We start from the raw sequence: 26,115 nt of genomic DNA, 5'->3' as shown, positions 1-26,115 counted from the left end.
GCCTAGAATAAGCAAATAAATAAGTACATTTTCTTCTATATGCAAGTTAGGTTATAAACAATATTTTAAACTTTAATAAATATATTAAATAAAATTAAGTACCTTAAAATATTTCCTATCTAGATATTCATATAAATGCATTTTATTTCAATACACTTAATATCCTCAGGAATGCAAGCGTTAATAAAAGGCTTTAAATGCTATAATTAATTTGAATCAGAAGAGGTTCCTTAAGAAATACTTATAAAATACAAAATCCCATTGAAAAATGTTGAGAGCCATATGAGCATTAGAAATACAACCCCAGCCAAAACCGGTTTGGCTCAATGGATAGAGCGTCGGGTTGGGGACTGAAGGGTCCCGAGTTCGATTCCGGTCAAGGGCACATACCTTGGTTGCGGGCATATCACCAGGAGGGGGTGTACAAGAGGCAGCTGATTGATGACTCTCTCTCATTGATGTTTCTAACTCTGTATCTCTCTCCCTTCCTCTCTGTACAAAATCAATAAAATATATTAAAAAAGAAAAAAAAAAAAAAAGGAAATACAACCCCAATGACGCTTTTCTGAAGTCTGATTCTTATCCTAATGTTTATCTAAAAAGCCACCTTTATTTATTCCTAAGAAAGCACAAATTCTATCCTTTAAAATTCTATGCTTAAGTTTTCTCTCCTGTAAATCCTGAGAACTATCTTTTTTGGGGTACTTTTTTTGAAAAGTCAATAGTGGAAATGTAAATACTGTACACAACATGTGTCATTCAAAGATCTCAAATTTCCCTTCTTTTTAAGGGACTAAAATCCAAATAGTGAGTTATTTATATTAAGATAATTTATTCATAAGATTATAAAAAAAGGGTCTTGGATCATATTTTTGAAAACTTAAAAACCAAATTACCTTTCTTTTATTATCATATCTAGAATGCATTCCCAAAATATCTGAAATATTAGCATGAGGAAATTTATCTTGGAGAACACTCTTCACATTATCCACCGTGAGTATATTTCGATTCTTCACTTTTTGGTACATCTGTGTATAAAGATATTATAATTAACTTTCATCTTACAACAGTTATTTTATTTCCCTTAGCATGCATATACATTTCTATATTAAATATATTTTACACTTTGTAAGTTCTAAATATACTATATACATATAAATACACACCTATGCATACAACTAAATTAATCATTCTAACCATACAATATATCATCTTGAAATATAAACAGTTTTGTGGAATTCTATAGCTTTCACAAATAACATAACAAATTTATTATATTCCTTCTTGACCACTAATAAAAGTTACTTTATTTAAAAAGATAAGTATAAAATATTTTAAATGACTAATTTTAGAATGCTTTCTTTTCATTTCTAATTGCTCTTTAGTAAATACTATGATTAGATTTTCTCTGCACTGCCATTCTTCCCCAAGTCTCAAACATCTAAATGCACTTGTGTAATGTAAGCTGTTACTCATTATTTTTTTGTTTCATTTCTCCCTTCATTATAGATCCTCTACTATGACCAGACACTGCTCTAGGCATGAGGCAAAGGACAGTTTTGCATCGAGAGAGATGTTATCTTTGAGCAGATGACTTAGCCAAGACATACTAGTAAATATGAACAGTGAGCTAACAAGACATTCTGGGGAATACACAATACTATATACAAGATGATGTATTACAGAATTGCACTGGAAACCTATATAATTTTATTAACCAATGTTACCCCAATAAACTCAATAATTTTTTTTCAAAAAGATATTCTGGGGAAAGAAACTTCCAAGCAGAAGGAACTAGTAAGTACAAATACCATTAGGTAGCATTTTGATAGATCAGTTAAGAACATTCTTTTTAGTCCCAACTCAAGTAAATACTGCCAGAGATAATCTCACATTATGGCTGACAGAATCCCCATGATATTCCTCAAAATGAAGAGTTAGAATTCTTATTTGTTTTCCCTTTATCACTGTTAACTTTGTAACCTATTCCTTTAGGAAGCAAAGGTCTGTAATTAGATCACAGTTTAGTTGTCTGAGTTTCTCAATTTATGGGTATTTTCTCCTCATTTCTCCCCATAGTATTAGAACATACTATGATTCTAATAACTAACAAAACAAAACAAAAACAAAAAAGGTGAAAAATTAAGGCTTTAGAGTAAAACATAAATAAGAATTAAAAAATACCAGTATTTTTCAGTTTTGGAGACCCCTTTGGTCTATATATCTTTCCCTTGAACCAATACCACACTGTCTTAATATAATTTTATGGATATTACCTGTTACAGCCAGATACATTTTATTCTTCCTCAAGAGATTCTCAGCAATTCTAGGGCTTTACTTTACCACATAAGTTACATTTATTTTTCTATTTTATTTTACTTTTTTAGCTTTTTGAAGTATAACTGACAAATAAAATAGTAATATGTTTAAAGTGTACAACATGATAATTTGATAAAATCCTATGAAAGGATTCCCACCATCTAATTAATTAAATGTTTTTCTTTTTTGTAAGAACACTTAAATTCTATTAGTAAATTTCAATTATATAATACAGTATTTTCAACCAAAGCCACCATGCTATACATCAGATCCCCAGAATTTATACCTCTTATAATTGAAAAGTTTGTACCCTTTGACCAACATCTACTCATTTCAGTCATCCGTTGGCAACCACTATTCTACTGCTTCCCTGTGTTCAGCTTTTTTAGATATAACATATAAGTGATATTATTCAGTATTTATCTTTACTCTCTCTGTCTAATATAATGCATTTAGCATAATGTCCTTCAGGTTCTCCCATGTTATTGCAAATGGCAGGATTTCCATCTTTAAGGCTGAATAATATTCTGTTGTATATATTTCCACTTGTCCATTGATGAACACTTAAAATTGTTTCCATACCTTGACAATTGTAAATAATGCTGCAATGAACATGGAAGTACAATAATCTTCTTGAGATACTGATTTCATTTCCTTTGAATATAACCCAGAAGTGGGACTGCTGAATCATATTATAATTCTATCTTAATTTCTTAAGGAACCACCAGACTGTTTTCCATAGTGGCTCTACCAAAAAATTTAGTAACCATCCATGCATGGGTTCTTGATTTTCTGTTCCATTGATCTATGTATCTGTTTTTATGCCAGTTCCATACTGTTTTGATTACTATAACTTTGTAATATTAATTAAAATTCCGAAATGTGATGCTTCCAGTTTTGTTTTTCTTTCACAAGATTGCTTTGGCTATTCAGGATCTTTGTGGTTCCATATGAATTTAAGGATTGTTTTATCTATTTCTGTGAAAAATGCTACTGAAATTTTAATAGAGATTGCTTAAATCTGTAGATCACTTGGGTAGTATGGGCAATTTAAAAATATTAATTCTCTAATCCATGAACATGGAATACATTTCCAATTACACTGTTTCCCCGAAAATAAGACAGTGTCTTATAGTAATTTTTCTCCCAAAGTTGCGCTAGGTCTTATTTTCAGGGGATGTCTTATTTTTCCATGCGCTAGGTCTTATTTTCAGAGGATGTCTTATTTTTGTGGAAACACGGTATTAGTTTCTTCAATTTTTTTCATCAATGTCTTATAATTTTCAGTAAAAAGATCTTTCACCTCCTTGGTTAAATTTATTCCTAAGTATTTTATTCTTTTTCAATACTATTGTAATTGGGATTATATATTTAACTAGAGGCCTGATGCACGAAATCCATACACGGGGGAGAAGAGGAAGGTCCCTCAGCCTGGACTGAGAGAAGGCAGAGGCCAGGCAGAGTGACCCCAACGATGCATAATCAGGGCTAGTGAGGGACATGGGGGCTTGGACAGCTGGGGAGGAACAGCAGGAGGGCTCCAGGGCAAGTCCAGCCCATCTCGCTCAGTCCCAATTGGCTGGACCCCAGCAGTAAGCTAACCTACTGGTCAGTGCATTTCATAACGACTGGTCCAGTATCTGCACCCTGGTAGTCAGTGCACATCATAGTGAGTGGTTGACTAGCTCTAGCATATCATTATCATATTACACTTTGATTGGTTAAATGGAAGACAGGGTGACTAGACACTTTAGCATATTAGGCTTTTATTGTATAGGGTAGAAAATTTATAGTGCTTTGGTAATTTTCTTCTCAGTCTGAAGAAGCAGCACTCCTTGTTTACAATAAAGGTTTACAAATAAGCTAAAGACCAATGAATTTAAAAATGAATACAGCGGGACCGGTTTGGCTCAGCGGATAGAGCGTCGGCCTGCGGACTGAAAGGTCCCGGGTTCGATTCCAGGCAAGGGCGTGTACCTTGGTTGTGGGCACATCCCCAGTAGGGGGTGTGCAAGAGGCAGCTGATCAATGATTTTCTCTGATCGATGTTTCTAACTCTCTATCCCTCTCTCTTCCTCTGTGAAAAATCAATAAAATATATATATTTTTTAAAAATGTTTAAAAAAATAAAAAAATAAAAAATAAAAAAAAATGAATACAAGTTACTTTTTAAAGTTATAACCTAATTTTATTGATAATCTTTTAAAAGTATATTTATATTTTTTCATGATGAATTATAATAGTTTTAAAAGCTCAATTATGAAATAATTCTCCTGTCTCGTATACTTCCTTAATTAAGTTCTAACCAGTTTCTGACTTTTCTTATACAATATCTGTCAAGACTCAGTATCAATCTTACCACTTCCACACTAATTTACTATTATAAATTGATCTCCTTCTCCTTTGAAAGTCCCTAGAAATTATCTATATACTTTTTTTAGGATATTTTACTCTGCAATAATTTTTTCCTATTCATGGTTTTACTCAGGATCTATTAAAGAATTCTTCCCTGCCTAATCATGTTCTTTAAACTTAATATATACAATTTAAATCCCTTTATTGGCTAAGCAAGTTCATATATTTTGGTAAAGCCTCAGTTGCATAATTTTTAAATTGGGGACCATATTATGTACCTCAGTTAGGAATGGCAAGAATCAAATCTATTGTATGTATTAATCCTCACAATAGTTCTTTATACACTTTGAAATATTAATATAATAATAATTACAGTGATATAAGAAACACACTATAAATTCCAAATAAATTGTGCTAGTACATAAACTTACATGTGTTATGGAAATAAATGCTTGTGATACATCATGTTCTTTTGCAATATAGTTGAAAGCCCGCCAAAGAGCAACTCCAGCATCATTTGTTTCATCAACTTCATCATCTGTATTAACAATGAACACAAAGCCAATTCTGGAAAAAAAGATGAATAAGGAATGTCACAACAATCCCTTTAAACCACAATAAACTATGATTTTAAAACATCATTAGACTATAACATCCAATTGGAGAGAATGTATTAATAAATGGCGACAAAGGGAAATATTATTTGAAAAGGTTTGATTTGTAATGCCTATTCACCTAAATCTTCTTTTTGATGGATTCTTCCAAAACATATACTCTCTGGTGATGGCATTATCAAATGCCTGTTTTTCTGTTGTACTCTTAAAACCACAAAGAAATAGGTCCATCTTTAAGTTCCCAAAATGATCAGATCATTCTCTTGGGAAGATAAACAAGATTACCAAGCAGCTTTGATTAACAGTCTATCATTAAAGTATATGATACTTCATAACACACAGCTATATTTTATCAGGCACTAGATATAAACCATTGCTTTGAATCACACATTAATACTCTATTATAATACAAAATGAAAATCAGTGGATTTCCATCATTTGACAGTTTGTTATTAATTGAAAATTACCTAAGAGGAATTTTATGATAATATAAAAGTTTAGCAAGTTTGATAAAATCCAAGGTATATTCTTGCGCAGGGTCAATAAACAGAACCTAAAAGAAAGTAGACAGTCTATCATCATTATTTTGTTTAAACACTTTCAAGATTTTCATAAAATTAAAATTTAATCTAATTTCAGCAGTTAAAACCATACAATTTAAAGGTTTTTAAAAAAGAAATTTCTAGCAACTCTAAAGAATTCTGAAATGTGTATATAAGAATTTCAATTTATGAAGGATTTTTAATAATACAATAAATATAATTTAATAACATTATTCATTCTCTTTTTGAAACAAAAAAAAATTTTTTATAAGTGAAATATCTTATTTTAAATGTTCACTGGATTTTCTGTGATAAATTTTTAGAAAAAGAAAATAGTAATTGAATTTTGACCAAAAAATCCCCAAAAGCATTAATATAATTGATTGCTCCAGGTTGAAGTAGGAAATAAGATATTCACTTCCTATGCTAAAAGCAAAACAAAACAAAACCCTGGGTGTTTCTCCACAATTTCAAATTCATAAGGTTATTTATGTTGTGATAATGAATTTATATGCTAAGATAACATGCTAATCATGTATTTTTTCCTGAAATGTATGAAATTTTAATCATTAGTTGTAAGAATGATTACTTATTTAATCATTATAATATAGAAGAAAAGTTCTATCATAAATTCCTTTCAGGAAATGTAAAAATTGACCACTAACTTAATATTGGTATCATTAAAGTTATAGGAACGCTAAGTAACATAACAAGAGGCAGATTATGTGACATTGCTAGCTTCTGATACCTACTCAGCCATGCCACTCAAACTTGTTGCATCAAGCAAATATTTCCTTCCTTATTACTCAGATGCTTATTTATCAAAAGCAGGAAAATCCAAAAAGAATGCTGATATCTTTATAAATGTATATAACATGTCAAAATATGAAACTCACCAAATTATGAAAATTACGCCTTATGGAAGGTATTTTTCCAGGGAATACTGATTTCAGAAGTTCCTGGCAACTTGCAGGCCATGTAAAATACAAATTATCATTTTCTAAGTCATTAATCCACTAGAAAAGAATAGAGAAATCTGTTAGTTATATTAAGATAATACTTAAATCATTTTTAAAGGAAGATTTCACTCATTAGAAAGACATGAAAATATATGCACACTTTCTATTTTAATGGATAATAAATATAATTTAATTTATAAATAATCCCATTTACAATAGCATTAACAAAGGTAAAATACCTAGAAATAAATTTAACGAGTATCAGACTTTTAACTGAAAACTATAAAAAATCATTAAAAAAAAAAGACGACCTAATAAATAGAAAGGCATTTCTGTTCATGAATCAGAAGGCTTAATATTTTTAATAGCAACACTCCTCAAATGATCTACAAATTCAACAAAAAACTCAACAAAAATTCCAAATTCATTTTATTTGCAGAAATAGACAAATTAATTCATAATTTAATTATTTTTAACAGTGAGCTGCAAAAAATTTTAAAACATGCAATACCTGACTATTTAGTCAGGGGGCACTGACCTTTTTTGGGGATTGCCAAGACAATCTTGAAAAAGAATGAAGTTTGAGTAATCATATTCCCAATTTTGAAACTAACTACAAAGCTATAAGAATCAAACAGTGTATGGGCATACAGATAAGAGACTGGTAATAAAATCAAACTGAGAATCCATAAATACACATATCTATGGTCAAATGATTTATGACATCATTATGGGACTTGGGGAAACTTCCATAACACTCTGGGACTCATTGTGGATAACAAGTTACATTCATATATATATATTAGAGGCCCAATGTGTGTGTGTGGGGGGGGAGTCCCTCAGCCTGGCCTGCGTCCTCTCATGGTATGGGACCCCTCAGGGGATGTTCACCCTGGGATTGGGTCCAAGCCAGCAGTCAGATTCCTCTCACAGTCCGCTGCTCTTGAAGTCTGGGATCCCTTGCTCCTTACCACCCTCCTGCAGCAGAGGTGGGTGAAGGCTCCTGCCACCACGCTGTGTTCGCCAGCCATGAGCCTGGCTTCTGGCCAAGTGGTGCACTGACCACCAGGGGGCAGCTCCTGTCTGAGTGTCTGTCCCCTGGTGGTCAGTGTGTGTCATAGCAATGGGTTGTTCTGCCATTCCATTAATATATTAGAGTTTTATTATATAGGATTATATATATGCTAGTGGCCCAATGCAGGAATGAAGATTCATGCAAGAATGGGCCTTTGTTCCCCTGGCTGCCGGCACTGCCTTTGCTCTGGCAGGAGCAGCGTTTCCGCTCTGGCCCAAAGCCACCTTCCTGCCTTCCCATGCTGTCCAGAGACCCCAAGTGGCTGAGGTGGTGCAGAACACCTCGTCCCCAGCTGCTCAGCACCTGCACATGCAAATCAACCTGCTATCTTTGTTGGGTTAATTTGCATACCCACTCCTGATTGCTGGTGGACATCACAAAAGTATGGTTAATTAGCATGTTACACACACACACACACACGAGGCCTAATGCACGAAATTGGTGCAAGGGGCTCTGCCTTTGCAGCCCCGGCTTCATCCGGAAGGTTGTCCAGAAGGACATCCAGAAGGTTGTTTGGCTGTCTGGTCTAATTAGCGTATTACATTTTTATTATAAAATCAAACTGATTTTATATATATATAGTTGATAATTGATTTTAGAAAGAGAAAAAAAGGAGGGAGGAAGGAAGGGAGTGGGAAGGAGATCAGCTGCCTCCTGCATGCACTCTAACCAAAACTGAATCTGCGATCTGGGCATGTGCCCTTATTGGAATTGAACTGTTGACCTTTTGGTGCACAGACGACTTTCAACCAACTTAGCCACACCAGCTAGGGCATAAGTTATGCTCTTACATTCTTAACCTGGTTAAAGAACTCATATCATTTGCCTGTGTCTACCAGTGCTTTTTTAAAAAGATGATGTCACTATCATCTCGGTGATAGTAACTAAAATTTCAAATTGTTCTATATAATGACAAATGACCAGGTTGGCGTGGGAACATTAAATAGGACATGAAAAAAGGATAAGAACATTATCAACATAATAAGATAAAAATAGTTGCTGCTGGAGATAAGGATAGTTTTGGTAGAATATTAACTAAGTCCCTTTTACTTCGAGTGGTCTGGTGCAGTGGACTGAAAAGGAATTACAATCCAACAGAGCCAAATATTCAATCATATGGTGTGTTTTTTTTGACTCTTGACAAAATACTAGTGATACCTGAAGCATTATAGCAAGGGTAGAAAGAAACAGCTAAACTAGATAAAATTTAAATTGTGACTCCTGATGTTTTGGACAGAGAAACCTGGAATGGTAAACCAGGGATGGAAGAATACCCTATGACCCCTTGAGTTCTTACTCACTGTCATTTAGCAACTTTAAAGAAAGAAACTGCCCAAGTTTGTTTTAGGGAAGGTGTTTACAGAGGTCTGAAGTGATGTAACTGAGTTACTCAACTTTCTCTGTGAAGATAAAAAGTAGGGATACAGACGCAGGTGCTGGGGGGAGAATTAAAGGCAATGTATTGCTTTCATTCATGAATAACTGTTTTGACCTTAAGATATTCAACAAATTTTTTGAGTGCTTCCAATGTGACAGGATCTGATGTTTGTTTTGGTTTTTATGGAGCTTACATTCCACTGGAAAATTATAAATAAACAAATGTATACTATATTGGGTGGTAGCAAATGCTATAAAGCAAAAATAAAGCTTATGTGGATTGATTTTGCTGCTTTCACAGACCAAATTGAAAAGAGTGCTGAGACCACAGAACTCTGCATTTTGTGCCAGTTATTTTTTTTTAAAGGTATCTAAAGAATGAAGTCTCAGAAATAATTTTTTACTCAAAGTGAAAAATAAAAGCATTTGAGACATAGAACTTCCCTTAACAATATGTAAAATAAGATATTTAAAAAATTAAACTATTATTCAGCCTTAAAAGAGAATGAAATTCTGACATGGATAAATCTTGAAAACATTATGCAAAGTGAAATTAGACAGGCATAAGCAAATAATGTATAATTCCACTTACAAAGTACTTAGGCTAGCCAAATTCATACAGACAGAAAGTAGAACAGAGGTTACCAGAGAAGGAAAGAGAGACTTTAATGAGTAAGTTTCTGTTTGGAGAGATGAAAAGTTCTGGAAATGGATAATGGTGATTGCTGTACAACACTGTGACTGTACTTAATGACACTGAATGTCATACCTAAAATTATTAAAAGAGCCTACCTTACGTTTTTTTATTTTACTACAGTAAAAAACTACCTTGTGATACTTTCAGATAGCTCCTAGAAAAGAATGTCCCCTGAAGGGATTGAGTGTTGGGCAAGTAGGAGACTTTATAGCAGTACAGAAGAAATTCTTATCCAAGAGAAATGTGACTGCAGAGAGCAGGGGAAATGGGAACAGCAGCAAGGCTGCTCTTCCCTAGGAGTGGTGACTGGCCTGTCCTGCCACTGCCAGAGGACCCGGATGTTATTTTATAAATGGAGCTGCAAAGTTCCTTTATTGATCTATTCCTTATGTCCAGAATAGCCTTGAACATTTCTACCCTCATTTTCTCAGTGTGATTCACACTCCCAGCATTGTTCTAAAAATGATAAAAGGCATAGCTACTTAAAATAAAAGGCATAAAGTATTAATATTATAACAAGGTCATTCCTTTTTCTGATAAAACATTTTCAGCAAAAAATCTATTATTGAGCTTAAAAATATCCAAATAAAAGGAGACTCTTGCCAATGAAAGAATATAGTCTAAAGAGTAGTAAAAGCAGCAATAGTAAACCTTGATAACAAGTCACTTAGTATTCTAGAAAATATGAATAATAACTAATTAATAATTTAACTGCTTTTCTTGAGTCTGAGGGCTTTGATGCTCATGGTGCTGCTATCATTCCATGATTCTTAGATGGTGTACTAAATTTGTAAGTGGAAAGGCTATTCAGGTAGGACAAAAATAACCTTAATAATGGATACTTCAGAGCAAGGCTCTTTGATTTTTTTATTTCAAACAATTAGCAAGACATTGAGAGCTTATGTTTTTCCTCTAAAAACATGTTTTCTGATCATACAGGGGTAGGTAAAGGTAAGTTTACAATTGTAAGTATATGAGTTTATTCTTATATTATTTAAATTACTGTATTTATTTGTAATACAACTATAAATCTACTTTTGTCTAATACACAGCTAAAAATTTGCAGAAAAGAATGGGGGGGAAAAATCCCAAACTACCCATTAAATCACATCACCCATTAATAACTTAGCTTCTAATTCTATAATATGTCCATCTTTTCACATGATGACATCATATGTCCATATTTTTTACTAAACATGCAAATACAGTCATTGCTCCTAATTCAAAAATATTTACAAACATAATATTAATGTCTGAATAATACTCAATATTGGGGATATATAATTTACAACACTTGTTTTGTATATAACTCGTTTCTATTTTGTTTTAAAAATATGCAATGATGATCATATTTTTGGGTATAAAGACTTTTCTCTATTTCCTGCTATTTCTTTATGATCATTTCTATTTCAGAGTATATGAACACTGAAAGGGCAACACAGCCAGAATTTTTAAAAGGCTACGTCATTCAGCACTCTCTTTCCACAGTCCTTTATCCTCCTTTTCTATCTCAAGTTGCAGTTTTTATTATTAATCTTAAGATAATCTTATTGCATAGTAGTTATTAAGATAGTATATTAGGAATTTAAAATTTTATGTTGTTATAAATCATTTTGTCATCCAAATGGCTTTTGGGAAAAAGGCTTTTGACCTGTTTCCTGTCACTTCAAACCCATTTTTACTAAAGTCTCATTAATTATAATGGCTTTCCTTGGGGAGTTTTAGTTACATAATCTTATGTCATGTAACACTTTTATTTTCTCATTTAGTAGTTATTTTTTTTATAATAATGTTAAATCATAAAACTGATAAGAACATTCTTATATTGAGTATAATTACAATGATCCCAGAGTTTCATTATTAAAAATTATGTTTTATAATGAGATAAATATTTAACTGACCATTGAAGGAATATTTATATTTACTGAGTACCTATCAATATCAGGGATATATTGGTGAGGAAAAAAAAATGGATAAAGTTCCTACCTTTACGAAGTTTAGATAGTTTAGAAAAAAACAAAGACATCAAAGAATCATAGGATAAATAAAAAATTATAACTGTGCTAAGTATACAGAGACTGTAGTTCTATAACATATATATATATATATATATATATATATATATATATATATGAGAGAGAGAGAGAAATCAGTTAGCTGATTCAGCAGGCCTGGGTTGCTCATACCTTGCACATTCTCAAGAAAGACCTGTTTCTGTGATAAAGGTTCTCTAGGTTGGCTTCTGGGAATTGAGCTCTTGGGATGTTCTACTGATAACGAGTTTTCTGAATGCTTAGGGCCTTGCTGCATGCTTGATGTATGATTTATGATCAACACCTACTTTTCCTTTGAGCTTCAATGGCTAAGATCAGTCACAAGCCATTCGATATCTATATAAGGTACTTCCTTTCAAAACTCTGAACTCCCAGACTCAAGTGAATAGCACTTTGCATGTATTGTCACACATTGAATTAAGCATGTCCTGTACAACTAGATGAGGAGCAGATTCCTGGAAGTTTGCACCTGGTTTCCTCTGGACTCCACCCCATGTCCTCTCTCCCTCTGCTGATATTACTTTGTACTCTTTTGCTCTAATAAATCATAGCCAAGAGTATAACAATTTCAAGGGTTTTGAATCCTTTTAGCAAATTACCAAACTTGATGTTACTCTCAGACTCCTTGGTATAATGTGCATTAAAAAATTATCTAGGATAGTTAAGGAAAGTTTCTTTCAGAAACTACTGCTTGGAGTTGGAGTCTAAAAAAATAAGAGTTGGCTGGATAGAGAGGAAAATTTCCTTTCCAAGCATGGTAGAAGGGATAGTGGTAAAAAGAATATTTCATAGTTTTAGAAATTAACGGAATTAGACCATTTATAGCCTCACAGGCTAAACTAAGAATTTTTTTTTTATGTGTTAAGCAAAGGAGAGCGATGTGATCAGATTTCAAAAACTTCATCAGCTACGTATATTATATAGGCCAGAATTTAAGAGTGCACTTAAAATTGTCTAGGTAAGATTTTCATTATATTAAGGTAGCAATCTTATGTTCCTCAGATATTAACTGTTATTTTACTGTTGCTATTGTTCATGTGGTTAATTTGTTGTTCTTGTGTGTTTTGTGTTTATCTTTAAAGCTGGAAAAGATACTAAACTAGTGAGCAGGTACTCTTGTGAGGAAGTGCAGAGAATATGGGGAGGGAAAAGAAAATACAAGAGAAAGAGGGGATGAATCAGTATTTTTACTTCTTCTTCTGAGTTCTGCTATACAACCTCTTTCAAACCACTTAGATTTATTCTGATGCCTGACAAAATTTGGCTTTATACTGAGTCTTAAATAAACTAAGTTTTAAAACAGGATTTACATGAGCACTTACCATTATTGAAGAATGCCTAATATCTAATACATAGTTATTGTTCCAAACATGTGAATTTAATTTTAAAAATTCGCTCATTTCTTCTCCGTTTATTCCAAGCTTGCGAAGGCCATTCATCATTTTTCCTTCCAGCTTCAGCATATCCAAAATACTTCACATTTAAACAAAAGAGATAAGTTTTATTTTTATTTTCCAATATTTAAAATAATTTTATCAAGTTTATAGCTTTCTCAAGCACTAGAAACAAGTTTCACTGGTATTTTTATTAATAGCAGGAATATATATATATATATATATATATATATATATATATTTGAATCAAACTCATTAACAAATAAGGCAAATAGTTGTAACTAGTTATACAGATTAAAGTTATGTTGAAGGTTCCTGTTGTTGTTTTTAGTGGTTAACAAAATCTTATTTAAAAGATAAGAAACAAGGTATGTTGATTATATTCCTTACCAAAGAAGCAAAAATATGCTCATTCCTGAGCAAGCCCAAAATAAAGGGGGAAACATACTGTTACTCTTTTGACAAATCTACTCAAAAACAAGATCAAATATGACCTAAAATATAAAATTTTAGTATAGAAAAGAAATTGCTTTGATAATAATGTCAGGTCAAACCAATCAGGATCATAATAAAAATAGAGTATGTCAAGATTTGCTCTGTTATATAGTAAAACAGTTGCAGAGAGATGGTTCTACCATGCAAATTTTAAAACAAAAATTAAACTAAATTATAAAAAAATTAGTATAGAGAAAGCACGAAAGTTCACATCTATTTAGAATACATATTAAAATTCCTAATTACATATATAATTTGACAGCTCTTAAACATGATAGAAAGTATTACTGCTAAAAATAACATCAATAAATAACCATATTGACTTCTCCTTTCAGAAATAAATGAAATCAGAATAAAGCACTATGTGAATTTTAGAATATAGTTTTCAGGTAGAACTACAGATATCCACATTTTAAAAAATAGAGATCTAATATCTAAACTCCTAAAAAAGCTATTTTATAAGCTGTTTTGAAGCTGCCCTGTATAACTTTAGCTCTGCATGTCTATCTCCTAGATAGTTCTGACCACTGCTTTACAAAGGAAACTTTTTACCCACAAAATAAAATATACTAGGAGACAAATATGATCAAAAGAGCACTAGTTTGTATGTTACAAACTATTAATCTAAAAATAAGATTTAGTCTGTGCTGAAACACTACTTCATGTATGGCTTCTTGAAGTTCTTAATTTCTTTAGTTTAAATTTTTCACTTATAAAATAAAAAAATTTGGATTGCATTGCTAATGTTCTCTCCATGTTAAAAATTTCATGATGTGCCAAAACCGGTTTGGCTCAGTGGATAGAGCATGAGCCTGAGGACTGAAAGGTCCCAGGTTCATTTCCAGTCAAGGGTATGTACCTGCATTGCGGGCACTTCCCTAGTAGGAGGTGTTCAAGAGGCAGCTGATCGATGATTCTCTCTCATCGATGTTTCTAACTCTCTATCCCTCTCCTTTCCTCTCTGTAGAAAATCAATAAAATATATATTTTTAAAAATAAAAAATAATTTCATGATGCTTACTGATCAGACACTTTTTTACACAGTAGAATTTAAATGTTCCACATGGATTTTGTAGTTATCATCTTTGTTACCTCATCCAAGTTTCTAAGGAAAAGCATTAATAGAAAATTAGATAGTTACAAGGTACACTGAAAAAAGCATGAGATTTTGAATCCTGCTACTATTTGCTAGCTGAATCCCTATCTTTGTATGAGATCTCTCTGAGTCTTCATTTTCCCATCTATATGAAGAGAATAGTCATAATCACTTCATAGAGTACTAGAGGCCCAGTGCATGAAATTCGTGCACAGGGGGAGGAGGGGATGTCCCTCAGCCCAGCCTGCACCCTCTCCAATCTGGGACCCCTCGAGGGATATCTGACTGCTCTCACAACCCAGAACTATTGGCTCCCAACTGCTCGCTTGCCTACCTTCCTGATTGTCCCTAACTGCTTCTGCCTGCCAGCCTAATCACCCCCTAACCACTCCCCTGCCAACCTGATTGATGCCTAACTGCTCCCCTGTCAGCCTGTTTGCCCCTAACTGCCCTCCCATACAGGCCTGGTCACCCTAACTACCCTCCCCCTGCAGGTCAGGTTTCCTCAACTGCCCTCCCCTGCAGGCTTGATCCCCCCAACTGCCCTCCCTTGCAGGCCTGGTCCCTCCCAACTGCCCTCTCCTGCTGGCCATCTTCTGGTGGCCATCTTGTGTCCACATGGGGGCAACCATCTTGTGTGTTGGAGTGATGGTCAGTCTGCATATTACTCTTTTATTAGATAGGATAGAGGCCTGGCACATGAGTGGGGGCAGCTGGTTTGCCCTGAAGGATGTCCCGGATCAGGATGGAGGTTCCCTTGGGGTGTGGGGCGGCCTGGGCAAGGGGCCTGTGGTGGTTTGCAGGCTGGCCACATCCCATAGCGACCCAAGTGGAGGCCCTGGAATCTGGGGTTTATTTATCTTCTACATCTGAAACTTTGTAGCCTGGAGTGGAGCCAAGCCTTCTGCTTGCTCCTTGGCAGCAGCCATTTCTGTTGGAATTTATGTATATTCTATAATTAAAACTTTGTAGCCTCAAGCAGAGGCCTGTGCCGGCCAAGGTGTGTAGAAAGCTTGGCTCCCTCCATTGCTGGGGAAACCCAAGCCTCCCTCCAGCTCTCTGTGACTGTAGCCATCTTGGTTGGGTTTATTTGCATATCCACTCCTGATTGGCTGGCAGGCATGGCCTGTGGGTATAGCATAAGGATGGTTAATTTGCGAATTACTCTTATTATATAGGATTAGTATTACATAACTTACTGCTGGGCATACTGTTGCCCTCAACAAGTATTTGTTTCTTCACTGCTCTTCCTACATCATGAATTCTGTTTATTGATTAAAAACAAACAAACAAACAAACAAAAAAAACCCACACAGGTTCTTTAAATATGCTAGATTTAAAAAACAAAAAAAAACAAAAAAACCCACACAGGTTCTTTAAATATGCTAGATTTAAAAAACAAAACAAAAAACACAGGTTCTTTAAATATGCTAGATTTACTTATCAGTAAAACTTGTAACTCTCCATTTCTAAATAATTTATCATGCCTCTCTTTTAAATACTTAGTGACTATCTTTAGATTTACTTAGAACCCTTCACTGGCTTCTCTGGCCCTTGAGATAGAAGGCCAAAAGTTAAAACCTGGTTCCACATATGATCATTACCCACCTCAGTGAGCTCAGTTTTCTCCACCTCCTCCTCACTCCAGTCTGTCCATATTAGATTTCCCACTTTCTCAAATATATTATACCATGCTTGCAGAATCTCCACTCCTCCATTTGCCTGATTCATCCTTTTTTTTTTTTTTTTTTTTTAATAGAATTCATTGCATGGCATAGTGATTTCAATACATTAAATAAAGTTTTCTTGTCAGTATTGGCACATAATGAAGAATTTTAAAACACTGCTAAATTAACACTTCAAAAATTTTAAATCATGTTCCATAAAAAAAAGCCTAATAGTGTTATAAAGTATTAATTTACACTAACCTCCATATCAAAGTGTTTAAAAAAAGGATTCCACACTAAAACCAATAATCTAAGAAGTAAAAATTCAATCATGTATTTTTAAAAAGGTTCTCATTTAAACAGAAGGTATAAAATAGGCAACAACTACAAAATTTACATTGACTTGTTCTACTGGAAAGTTCTGCAAACTAACCAGATAAACTTTGGATATTTTTAAAAAATCCATATTCCAAAAGAATGTTTACAATACTTTATGCTCAATTAAAGAAACACATGATAACATTAAGCATTCTACATTTTTTTCTTTCAGTTGCTACTTATTTGCCATTTTTACAGGATTATTCTAAAATTTTAGTTTTAAGAAATCATTTTCCCCCATGATTATTTTCCTAGATACAAAGGCTGTTCTGAAGTATAGAAACATTAAACAAGTTCACATATGTGGCCTTCACTATAATATGGCCTGTATATTATTCTATCAATCTCATTTTGTTTACTCTGAAAATTCAGGAATCCAAATCATGAGTATTACACAATTTCTTTCAAATTCCAAAAAGTTGAGTAATTTGATTCAGATCTTTTGAATTTACAGAGTATCTTTCTTCCAGGAAGCATAAAGTCATTTATATTCAGTATTTTGATTTTATTTACATTTCTTGCCCCAATCTGTTTAGAATTAGCCTCTGAGGTAAAACGACCACTGAAAATAAAAATTTTAAACTGTAGAATTTATTATTTGACATCTTCTTGAGTAAATTCAACTCTTTTCCTTGTTAATAGAAAAATATAAAGCCTTTCAAACTAGTACATTGCACCAGTTTGAAATGCAATTCCTATATATTTTTGAAATCTCATTGGTTGAGATCAGGCTAAAATTTTAGAGATCAAGCTTAAATAAATTAAATACTTTTTTAGTCAAATGTAAAAATGTCTGCTTATATCTAAGGAAAAAATTGAACGAGCAAAAGAAAACTAGAAAGCTCATTTGTATTGAATATAAATGTATCATTTTAACAAAATCTCTATGGACATTTAACTAAAATCTATGAATGCCAACTGCAGATGGGTTAATATTTTCTTCTTTCTAAAAAGAAATAAATTGTGGATTTTACTAATAAGGTATTGCTAATCTAAAAAGAAAATACAAGATGAAATATAATGTATTAGAATAGCAAGATTTTCCTCACAAACCAAATTATCTTTGCTGAAGTAAACTTAAGTGAAAACTCTACAATTTGAGATATTTAGTGATTTATGTTGGATAAGTTGCAAAAATGTTCATAGAAAATATCTAAGAAGTAACAATTTTTTCAATAAGTAATAATATAGGATATAGTATTGTTTTTAAGACATATTTAGTTAAAAAACCAATTTATCTTCTCCTTAAAGTTACTGGTGATGGGAAGGCAAGAGAGGAAGAAATAATAGAGCCTTTTAAAGACAAATTGTCATCTCCCCTACTCTTTGTTTACTTTGACTTGTAAAATATTTTTGTACTTTGTTGTAATTTCTCTAAATATATTCAGCGGGGTTGTTAGAAGAATTATTTAAGTATAATGTAAAGTTGACACTGAGGATGGAGAAACTTAAGTTGACACTGAGGATGGAGAAATTTCCCTATTTCTTTTTTAATAGCAAACTAGAAAGGAAACTTTACCTCCTTGGTAGTTAATGGTTAGATACAGTAGAATGTGTATCAAAAAACTAAAACTTCATATTTACAGATTTAAATTTTCCTTAACATTCTTCATAAAATGTGGCTGAGGTTGAGGCTTTTGAATATCAAAAAGCTGGGATGAGAATGCAGATAATTTTACTAAAAAAGATGTATTTTGGCAAACATTTTATTGATATTAAAAATGAAAATATATGACCCAGTAATCCCACTCCTAGGAATATATCCCAAGAAACTAGAAACACCAATCAGAAAGGATATATGCACCCCTATGTTCATAGCAGCACAATCTACAATAGCTAGAATCTGGAAACAGCCTAGGTGCCCGTCAGCAGATGATTGGATCAAAAAACTATGGTACATCTACACAATGGAATACTATGCCATAAAAAAAGAAGGAATTCTCATCACTTGCAGCAACCTGGATGGAATTGGAGACCATCATGCTGAGTGAAATAAGCCAGTCAATGAAAGAGAAATACCACATGACCTCACTCATTTATGGATATTAAAGAACATTATAAACTGATGAACCAAAAGACAGATATAAAGACAGTAAGCAACAAGCAGACTGTCAAATTACAGCAGGGAGGGTAGGGAAGATCTGGGGGAAATAAGAGATCAACCGAAGGACTTGTATACATGCATATAAGAACAACCAATAGACACAAAACTCTGGGGAGGGAGGGTATGTATGGGAGGGCAATGTTAAAATATGTACACAGATAATAATTTAATTTAAAAAAAAAAGTAAAGCTGACTAAAAAAATAAAAATAAAAATAAAAATATAGTTGGATCTTTAAAATGACATTTCATGTGTTCTATCAGCATTTGCCAAATAAATTAGATTCTTTGGAAAAAATTCAAACTTGACATTATGGAGACAGAATGAAGAATAACCCTTACTGGTCAGATACTTACTTGTCATTTACCAAAGGATCTGTAATTGTATTAAGTGGACAGAGGGCTGTCAAGGGAGCTTCTCTATCTGCTACTTACTCAGCAAAAGGAACAAACAAAAGCATCTAATTCCCTCAAATGCTAAATTTAGGTCTAATACCAAAGCTCTCATTCATTTTAAAAGGCATTAGATTTATATTTTAACCAGCTGAACTGGCTTTAGAATGAAAGAGCATAGAGTGGCTAACATACAATATCTTATATATTATTTCTAGAGAATGTAAAATTCCATTGCCCTTGGAATTACTTGTTATTTGGAAATTTTTTAGCAAAAAAAAAAAAGGAAAGACAATTTGACCCGACTTCCAGGAGAATGTTCAAGGTCACAAGCAAAGAATGAGAGGTTTTTTGTTTCCCTCCGCCCCAAGTTATAAGGTACTAGAGTGGTTCATTGGTCTAACCAGCAATTTTCAACCAGTGTGTTGCACCTGGTATGCTGCAAGAATCTTTACAACAGATAATATTGACTATTTAGTCAGGGGCACAGACCTCTTTCCCCTTAGATTGTCAAATAGATAAATGACAACAGCTGACACAACAGCTGTCCAGCGTGGATGAATCAAAATTATACCTATTTTTTTTTTGTCAGAATGGCAAATATATATTTTTTGGTGTGCTGCAGAATTTTATTGATAGTTATTAGTTTATGTGTGCCATGAGATGAAAAAGGTTGAAAATTGCTGGTTTAACCTACGGTACTCATTTTGCAGATGAGAAAACTGAGACATCAATGTCTGGCACCAAGATAATTCACTTACACTTCTGTCATGTAATTAAAATGACCCTAACACACAGTCTCCTCTCTTTTGTCTTTCTTCTGAAGCACACCTGGTAAATTAGTATACCATCCTCCACCAAAATATAAAAGGTTAGCGGTGGTTTCCTTTGGAGAAAGGAGTAGGAATTAAGATAGTGGGGGGTGGGAGCAGGGGCGGGAGAGGAGATTGTTAGGGATTTTACACAAAATACGAAGCCTGAACATTAACAGGCCCAAACTTCAGAGATCAGAAATACCACAGTGAAACTGAGTGTTACTATAGAAATTTAAGCTATACCTTCAGGAAATAGCAAACCACTGAAAACTGTGGATGCCATTTTTGTATCCTTTTAATGACTAGTTCTATATATTAGGTTTCCCTATACTGGGAAAAATATTGTAACATAAAACAGCAATTTGAAGCAATTCAGGTTCTCAAGATTAAAAAAGGAATGAATTAAAAAAAAACACATATGCTATAAACATATTCCCAGATTATATTTTTTTAACTTCTGCAGTTTCTGGAATTTCATTATGGAACTTCCTTCTTGCATGATCTTAATCAAATTTCTAGAGAGCACAAAATTTTCATAATTTTTTTTCAGTAAAATCTGTTCAGAAATTCACTTGGGCAGAAATACTTTTATCTGTCACTAGAGTTGAAAAGAAATAGGTTTCAGTAAGAAAAATACAGGGATGGATAAAGACCTTTTTTTTTTTTTTAAGAAAAATATACTGTATATAATACATTTTGAAAGTTATACAGACCCTATCCTTTTATTTAATGTGAAGGCACAACTTTAATATAGTTAAAAGCAAATGTATTTTAATCACGTATAGCATAGTTGACAGTACCAGCTCTTAAAAATGTATATTTGCGAGCATGTCATTGAAGATTCTTTCAGATTGTCAATTCTAAAAGTAAAACTCTTCCGCAGAAAATCAGTTGAAACATTATGGCAGGTCCACATGGTATTACTGCTGGATAATCTGTTCACCAGCAGCCACAGGGGTTTCTTCAATTGTTGCACAGTCCGGCTGGGCCATCTTGGTTGCGGGCACATTCCCAGTGGGGGGTGTTCAAGAGGCAGCTGGCTGATGGTTCTCTCTCATTGATGTTTCTAACTCTCTGTCCCTCTCTCTTCCTTTCTGATAGCTGTTTCCTTTCCAGAACTTTTTCATTTCTTTACGTCTCCAAGCAACAATTGAGGCAGTAATAAGTGTGCACAGTACTAAATAGAGGAGAGCAGGTTGCCCCTTTTCCATCAGCACCAGAGCAACAAATGTACAATAATTATCATGCCAACAGCATAGGCAATTGTGGAGGAGACATAGTAGATAGAAGAACTAGTGTGCTGATCAAATCTTCTACAGAATGCAATCAGCAGGCCTGGTACAATAAGGTCTCCAAAACCCAATATGGAAACTGGCATGGAGCATACACTCATTGCTGAGAAATATGCCAGCTTTGGCACTTTGATGACTACTGGTAACTTTTCGTTATTTCCAAAAGGTCCAGCTGCAAGTTCAGCCATGATACTCTCGCCGTTCTTTGTGATGAATGGTGTTATGAAAACAAAAAAACACATCATAGAAGAGGAGAAGGCCTAGAAGTATCACACATGACTTGAAGTTGGGTAACTTCATTGTTTTAATTAAATTCAGGCAGAAAGCAATCCCCAAGATATCCTGTAAAAACCAAGCCCACCTATCTTCATTTCTATACGCAGCCCAAACAGCAGCTATTGCTATGCACAGTCCAGCGAGAAGAGTAGGTCTCACTTCAATGCTTTTGCCACGACACACAATCGTGCATTGTCCATATGGAATCTTATGAATTAGTGCAGCAAGACAGCTGTATAGACTCATTGCTAATGCTATGCAGAAAATTGCTATCATAACATAAACCAACCATTTGTAGAAGAAATAAAGTAAGACCATCATAACACAGGAGATGGCCACAAATATTACAACTGTTAGTTAAATATTCATCCTTCTTTCTCCTCCTTTCTCTGTCTTCAGTGTCTGCCATTGCCTTCATGCTTTCCAATTCAAGTAGTCCACTCCAGTATCCTCCTAATGCCACAGTGAACACATAAATTACAAAATGACCACCATCGTATAGTCAAAGTTATATCTTGACGGTGAATACATTTTCACAATAATGTTATCTCCAAGAGCCTGCTTCATATCTTTTAAGTCTTTATTGTTTATAAATGCAATCAGTATTTTCACATTATCAAATGTAGATCTGTCCCCTGAGGGAGCAAATACGATACTGTTATTGGCAACCAACAATGCTTCAGCACCTCCGGTTTCTGCAATTCTGGCTTTCTCAAGAAAATGGCAGGTTCCCCACTGAATCACAATTGCTTTGTTCTTTATTCCATCAGGAGAAATATCAGAAATGTCACACAGTGGTGTGGAAGTAAGATTCTTCAAATTAAAGGAAGTTGCATTTTCTAGGGTTCTTGGCAGAGCTGTCCAGTGAGGGTTATAGACCATGCAGTAGTCCTTGATGGTAAAGGTGTGCCAATTCCAGATGCATGCAGGATTGCTTCCTGAGCAGCTGTCAGCCAGAGGACGACACCCCAGAGCAGGGCGGTCCCATCGGTGAGGCGTTGCTTGGTGGGGCGGGCTCGGGGTCCCGCGGCGCTGCCTCCGAAGCCGAGCCGGACCAGGCGGGAGGGTGGCGGGGCTTGGCCCGGGTAGCCGCTGTCGCTGGGGAAGTCACTGGGGCGCCGACTTCCTTTACCGGCCACACCCGGAGGACTCTGAAACCCCCGCGTGGAGCACGTGGAGCCCACCGGCTCTCCTGATTCATCCTTTAAGTCTTAGCTTAAACATCACTTTCATGAAGAAATCTGATATCCACTGTCCAAATGTTACATTAAGAACAAATTAAATCTCTGGAGTTATAAAACCCCAAAGCACTGCACTTTATCTTTTATGAACCTTATCACACTATAATTATTTATTATCGGTTCTTCCTCTAGACTGTGAATTTCACTTAGGCAAGACTTCTATCTTGTTCACCAAATATCAACCTGTTTTTATAGAAACGTAGGCACTCAGATACTTACTGAGTTGAATTTTAATACTGAATTGATTTTATCATATTGAATCTTAATGTTGCTTGCATTAAAATATATATTTACTAAAAGGACAAAAGGATTCTGAGCCACTTAACTTCATTAAGATAAAGAAAAATTTACACAAATGGTGATATCAAGACACCTCTGTTCCTTCCTTCTTTCAGGATCAGTGCAAGAAGGGGTAGGCCATGGGGCATAGTATCAGTTCTCCACAACCCAAGAAGGCTATGAGAAACAGGAGGTGGGAAGAAAGTGCAAAATAATTACTTACTCGCCCCCCTCCCCTTTATTTATTTAATTTTTACTCCAAATGGACCTCTCTCTAGATCCAGGATATAATCTCAGTAATATTACACTTTTCTTCCTCTCCTCTTTCCTGTATAATTTTATCCCATTCATTAACCTCTCCACACTGATTTTACCTACTTGTTCTCATCTTTTTTTCAGATAACCTCTTTAATTATTTACTTTGAAATAAAAATGTCAGAAGATAAAAAAATATTCTCACATATTTACTTTTCCTCTAAGGGAATTATAATACCTTCAACTAGGGATCACTTCAATGAGAAACAAAAATATATCACTCATCCCGCAGCTCACTAATTACCATGTGAAGGAGCCAAGGGGTTGTATTTGTTGAATAACCAATACTTTTATAAATGACACATCAAAATGTTCCTGCTATGAAAATTTCCCCATACATTGACCTGGAAAACTTTCTACAATCTATATACCACTTCACTGCTTTTTAAAACCTATTTTCACTGTGCTGAGCACAGATGTACCTTTTGTCCCCCTGAAGTTTATAGGCCAGGCGCTAACAATTGCTCTATTCTTTCTGTGTATTTTAGGTAATCATTTTCCCAATATTAGGTCTAAGGATTCAACTAAAGAGAAAAGCACCATTTGAACTAACTACCGTATTTTCTAAGACGACCCCCTAATTTTACAGTTAAAACATAGGTTTAGGCCTATATTCGCCGTATAAGACTACCCCCCACTTCCGAGGCAACACCAGTTCTTTTTTTAATAGACCGCCTCTCTGACTCTGGCCAATCTGAGCAGGCTTTTTACTAGAACACAGTGTAGCTTCGGGTACAGAACATGTACACTGTGTTCTAGTAAAAAGCCTGCTCAGATTGGCCAGAGTCAGAGAGGCGGTCTATTAAAAAAAGAACTGGTGTTGCCTCGGAAGTGGGGGGTAGTCTTATACGGCGAATATAGGCCTAAACCTATGTTTTAACTGTAAAATTAGGGGGTCGTCTTATACGCCGGAAAATACGGTACTCTACTCAGTTTTTCTTGCACTTTCCTATATATTTACAAACTATTAAGAAAATAAACATTTAATTAATTTAACTTCAATAAAATATATTCAATTGACTTAAAACTGAATGTCTGAACTAAAGTGCTATGTTATAAAATTTATTTTATATTCTAAATGTTAATTTTAAAGTACTTTTATACTTTTCTTTAAAAATAAAATAAATTCAATGATTTCTCTTCTTTTGGCCCATAACTGATTTATGGGCCAGTGCCCATGAAGAGTAAAGACTATCTAATTCTGCCCTATGTCATTTTGGCATTATTATTATTATTAATTTTTTACCTAAGGGAAAAGATAGCACCTGAATTCTGTAATTGCAAATTTCCTTCCTGACAGATACAAATACAGTTTTCTCAACAATATCTCTTAAGTTCTCTCCCAGTTCTAACATTCTAAGACACTTAAGAGAGTATTCTACAAAAATAACAAGTGTTTTATACAATCAAAAAGATGTATTTTTTTTTTTTACCTTTAAAGTGATTATTTGAATTTTTCAAATACTACATTCAGGACAATATTTACCTTTATATAAACTATAGTTATCGTTTGTATCTATAATTCAATACTTACCTAAAGGGATCAAGTGCATCCATGTCAACACGAAGTCCATTTATATACAAAAGAGCATCACCTGGCTGAATTTCAAATCTATTTTGAAGATCCTTGAAATAGAGCAGAATAATAAATAGCTAACCCAGTAACATAATAATATCCAGCTATGTCAGGAGTCTGCAAACAGTAAATGTTTGACTTTGCAGGCCATACCATCTCTGATGCAACCACTAACCTCTGTCCTTATAGCATGAAAACAGCCAAAAACAATATTTTTTAAAAAGCCATGACTATGTTCCAATAAAACTTTATTTATAAAAGCAGGTTAGATTTGACTTGCAGGTTGGTAGCAGTTTGCCCCCCTGATCTATTATAGTAATAGACATCTGATGACAGATTTGAGACACAGATGCCTGAATCTTTTGAGTTTTCAGTATTTGATATTAAAGTTTTAACGATGCAATGACTCCTTGACTTCTACGTTTTATCAGGTGTACCAGTTGATAATGTTGATTTTTTTCAATAGATGGAGTGACACATATGTTGATATATATGCAATTTGATATGTATGCTATTTTGTTGTATTGACAGCAAGCTTCAAAAGTTCATATGTCAAATTTCCTGAAGGTGTTAACATCATAGATATTTTTACACTTAAAAATGTTGAATTTTATGCTATAAAAAGAGCACCTGCGGGAAGCTTTAATTCATTACTTTATTTTGAAGGAAAGTGCTGCTGAAAGTTATCATATACTTCAGGAGCTTATGGTGAATATGCTCCATCTAAAGATATTTGTGAATGCTGGTTTAAACACTTTATAAGTGATGATTTCAATGTGAAAGACAAAGAATATCCGGGTCAAC

The 26,115-nt window shown here is 34.0% G+C and overlaps 1 protein-coding gene and 1 pseudogene across 2 annotated transcripts in view; both read right to left on the bottom strand.

The window, feature by feature from the left end:
- Positions 1 to 26,115, bottom strand: part of UGGT2 (UDP-glucose glycoprotein glucosyltransferase 2) — a 133,215-nt gene that overhangs the window by 67,735 nt on the left and 39,365 nt on the right. The window contains exons 11-16 of the mRNA XM_084876711.1: positions 25,270 to 25,361; positions 13,315 to 13,465; positions 6,727 to 6,846; positions 5,756 to 5,841; positions 5,106 to 5,241; positions 897 to 1,028 (exon numbers count right to left, since the gene is read on the bottom strand). Of these exons, the coding sequence (XP_084732837.1) occupies positions 897 to 1,028; positions 5,106 to 5,241; positions 5,756 to 5,841; positions 6,727 to 6,846; positions 13,315 to 13,465; positions 25,270 to 25,361 (717 nt within the window). The remainder of the gene's footprint in view (positions 1 to 896; positions 1,029 to 5,105; positions 5,242 to 5,755; positions 5,842 to 6,726; positions 6,847 to 13,314; positions 13,466 to 25,269; positions 25,362 to 26,115) is intronic.
- On the bottom strand, positions 20,433 to 25,090 carry LOC311618560 (signal peptide peptidase-like 2A; annotated as a pseudogene). The gene is made up of 2 exons: positions 25,001 to 25,090; positions 20,433 to 23,102 (listed from the first exon to the last, which is right to left on the bottom strand). The product of its transcript is annotated as a signal peptide peptidase-like 2A (transcript).

This window comes from Pipistrellus hanaki (genome assembly GCF_964339955.1).
Source record: "Pipistrellus hanaki genome assembly, chromosome: 3".
Taxonomy (NCBI): Eukaryota; Metazoa; Chordata; class Mammalia; order Chiroptera; family Vespertilionidae; genus Pipistrellus; species Pipistrellus hanaki.
This window is presented reverse-complemented; position numbering and strand designations above follow the sequence as displayed.